Source organism: Triticum aestivum, chromosome 1A (genome assembly GCF_018294505.1).
Source record: "Triticum aestivum cultivar Chinese Spring chromosome 1A, IWGSC CS RefSeq v2.1, whole genome shotgun sequence".
Lineage (NCBI taxonomy): Eukaryota > Viridiplantae > Streptophyta > Magnoliopsida > Poales > Poaceae > Triticum > Triticum aestivum.
In genome coordinates, this window is record NC_057794.1 from 509,798,613 (window position 1) to 509,801,798 (window position 3,186).

At 46.5% G+C, this 3,186-nt stretch overlaps 1 protein-coding gene across 1 annotated transcript; it reads left to right on the top strand.

Moving 5' to 3' along the window:
* The first annotated feature begins 879 nt into the window (after positions 1-879).
* On the top strand, positions 880-1,407 carry LOC123164784 (uclacyanin 1-like). The gene has a single exon (XM_044582383.1). The coding sequence runs from the start codon at positions 880-882 to the stop codon at positions 1,405-1,407; it is 528 nt and encodes a 175-aa protein (XP_044438318.1).
* The last annotated feature ends 1,779 nt before the right edge of the window (positions 1,408-3,186 follow it).

The window sequence follows — 3,186 nt, forward strand, 5'->3', positions numbered from 1 at the left end:
GACCCTCGCACTAGTTAGAGCAAAAAATCTCTTGCTCCAGCATTTGCATGCGCTGGTTGTAACATCTCGCCGGCAAGCCGGTGCTCACCGTCGCTGATTCCAACATCTATAGTCTCTGGTTCCAGCAAATGCGCGAGCCGGTTCCATGAAAAGGACTTCGCCTAGGGCCCATCGGTTCCAGCAAAAATGCGTAGCTTGCGGTCACCACCGTTGTAGCTACTCTGATGACTGCTTGCAAAAAAATTGCCGATGGGTCCCAGCACCTCGCCAAGCTGCTAGAAGCATGGTTGCACGGTCGGCGCCATCGTAGCTTGCGGAAACCATGGTTGCGCGGTCACTGAGGTTTTGCAGCTTTTCTCCTGCCCCATTTCAGCATTCACACATGTCAATTCTAGCAAAAAAGATGACCGAATGCAGCATCTATTGCCGTCGGGTTCCCGGGAAGCACCACAGCTGGTTCCAGTGTACTCACCGACTGGTTCCATTAAAAACTATGGCCGGATGCAGCATCGCGGTGTCCCCTTGTAGCTTTTCTCTTTGGCGAGCGTAGCTTTCCTCCATTGTTTTTCTTTTAAGATGGCAGATTTATGATTTTATCTTCGCAGCTATAAGGGGCATTTACTTTTACGTTATCGTATTAGAGAAAAGGGCTCATAGATGAGTTACAAAAAGGATAATATTTAGTATAAATATTTTTCCTATTTAGCTTTGAATTGTCATTTACCTCGCAAATGTTATAACCTCTCCAGGGCGGACCTTGTGAGCCTGCTTCAAATTGTTCTCTTATGAGAGTTTTTCTCTATATTGAGCTAGCTTCCATTCCCCATCATATTTTCAGTTACTACTAAGTCAGCTAGCTAGTAGATCCATATTTAATCCATGGGAACCAAAGCTCTTATTCTGATCACCGTGGCCTTGACCATGCTTGGGACGGCGCTCGGTGCCAGCCGCACCGTGGATGCGCCGGATGGGTCATGGGACCTTCAGACCAACTACTCCCAGTGGGTTTCGAGAATCAAGTTAACCACCGGCGATGAGCTCAAGTTCCAGTACTCTGCCGCCGTTCACAGCGTGGTGGAGGTGAGCAAGACGGGATATGACTCCTGCAATGGCTCCAGCCCCATAGCGACTTTCCCGACCGGTAATGATGTTGTTCCGCTTGCCAATGTTGGGACCCGGTATTTCATCTGCGGCGTCTCTGGGCACTGCGACGCCGGCATGAAGGTCGAGGTCAACGTCAAGTCGAAAGAAGTGCGGACAGTACAACGGTGCCGACGGATAGGGAACCGGCGTTGGTGCCAGTCCGAGAAAGTATTAAGCTCAGCTGCGGCGGCTAGCATTGAACAATCTACAGTGGCCCGGTTCGGTCTAATAGTTGTTGCGGCTGGTCTTACGTTGTTATTTTAGAGTGAACGATGATTGTGGTCCTTTTTTCCTTGTTCGGTCGTAGTATGGTCCCTTTGTGTATTAAATTTATTTTTTTGTTAAATGTAACTGCATTCATTATAATTGGCTTCAACATATCTTCTTGCAAAAACTCAAATAATGACCAAGCGAGTAACCATGAAATAAATTTATCAAAGATGTGTTGAGTAAAATGACATTACATCCATCCATTATATACAACAGAAATTCAGGCAGAACTAATTTCGTCTAGATAAGTAACATGATTTTTAAGGCGAAACAGTGGGCTAAACAGCCACTGCAACATTTTATATTATTGGGAAGTGTATGTACACAATGGTTAGAGATGGGCATAAAAAGAAGATAAATGAAGAAAACGAACCCTAACAAACTGAGCCAAAAAAAAGAAGCAGAAATTACAAGACTTCAGCTCGCCAAGCTTTGAAAGCATTGCCATATTTCGTTTTCATCTTGTGTCCCAAAATCTGCTTGCTAAGAAACAGAAATTACAAGAGTTCAACTCGCCAAGCCCTTGTTCATCCTGTTACCATCAAGCTAAAATCATCAACTCGGGACCCCTTACCCGAGATCCGTCGGATTTAACCCCGACACGTGCTACGTGGCTTAGCTCTCCGTCGAGAGACGTGGTGGCGGGTGTTGACGGTGTGCCTTGACGCTATGGGTTGCGAGGTGCACGGTGATGGGTGATCCTGGCGTAGCAGACGACTTCGACGGAAGCTTTGCCCTAAGCTGGATCTGTGCTCCCATTCCATCGTGGTGGGGTCCCTGTTAGAGTTTCGTCGATGTGGTGGGAGCTATGGTCGAGCGAAAGCTTTGCGCTCCGGCGCCGGCGGCGACAAAGCCTATGGGTGTTGTATTTCTCTTGGGGTGTCGGCTTGGACCTCTCCTTGCCGTCCAACTCTCGGGGTGAAACCTTTATTAGCTTTGGCTGATGCGGCAGTGGCGACGCTTTGTGTCGTTACCCTCCTGGGGCGTCGTCGGTGAGGGTGGGTCTTCCTCTTGCACGGTGCTGGGTTCCATGTGCTTCTTCTCGGCTGCTAGCTTGAGGCGCTTAGGTGCACTTAGTGTGTTTTTAGCATTCTTGGCTAGTATTACCGATTTTCTTTAGATCAACTTTTAAGGTTCTCCCCAATGCCTTGTATCTGGTCATTCCATATCGGTTTGGTTGTTTATGCCTTTATCTATAAAGGGGGCGAAAGTTTGTTTCGAGAGAGAGAACAATTCGTGAAATCAACTGTCCATGATGGCCTATTACAATGGCGCGCATGGTGACCGATTTGACCAAATTCAGTCGACCAACAAGTATTACTGCCCTTCTTGTATCTGTTATCCTTCCTTCTGTATAAAAAAGGTATGGTACGTAATTTGTATACTCTTGAAAAAAGATTATTACATTTTATTTTCCAATTTTTACAGTGACATACATCTTAATAAAGCAATTGTCGTGTGGTATGAATATGCACGCGCGCACTAATATGTTTATAACTTTAATCAAAGATTATGTTCAAATAATTAATGTTTAGCACGATCGGGCACCGAATCGATAGCGGCCTGAGGGTTTGCCGCCGGACCCAGTCTACTCTCGGCTACGAATTCCATCGTCGCCATTACTAGATTATCATAGTATAGTCGGCGAACCAAGCATGCATGCACCAACATGTACTTAAATTCATCTGGTAGCACTATTACTCATATTCATGCGTCTTACACCTACCATTCCTCACCTGGTCAACCTACCATACCTCACCTGGTCAACGCGCT

Excerpts from the sequence above, each read along its gene's own strand:
- LOC123164784 (XM_044582383.1), top strand. The coding sequence starts at position 880 with ATGGGAACCAAAGCTCTTATTCTGATCACCGTGGCCTTGACCATGCTT.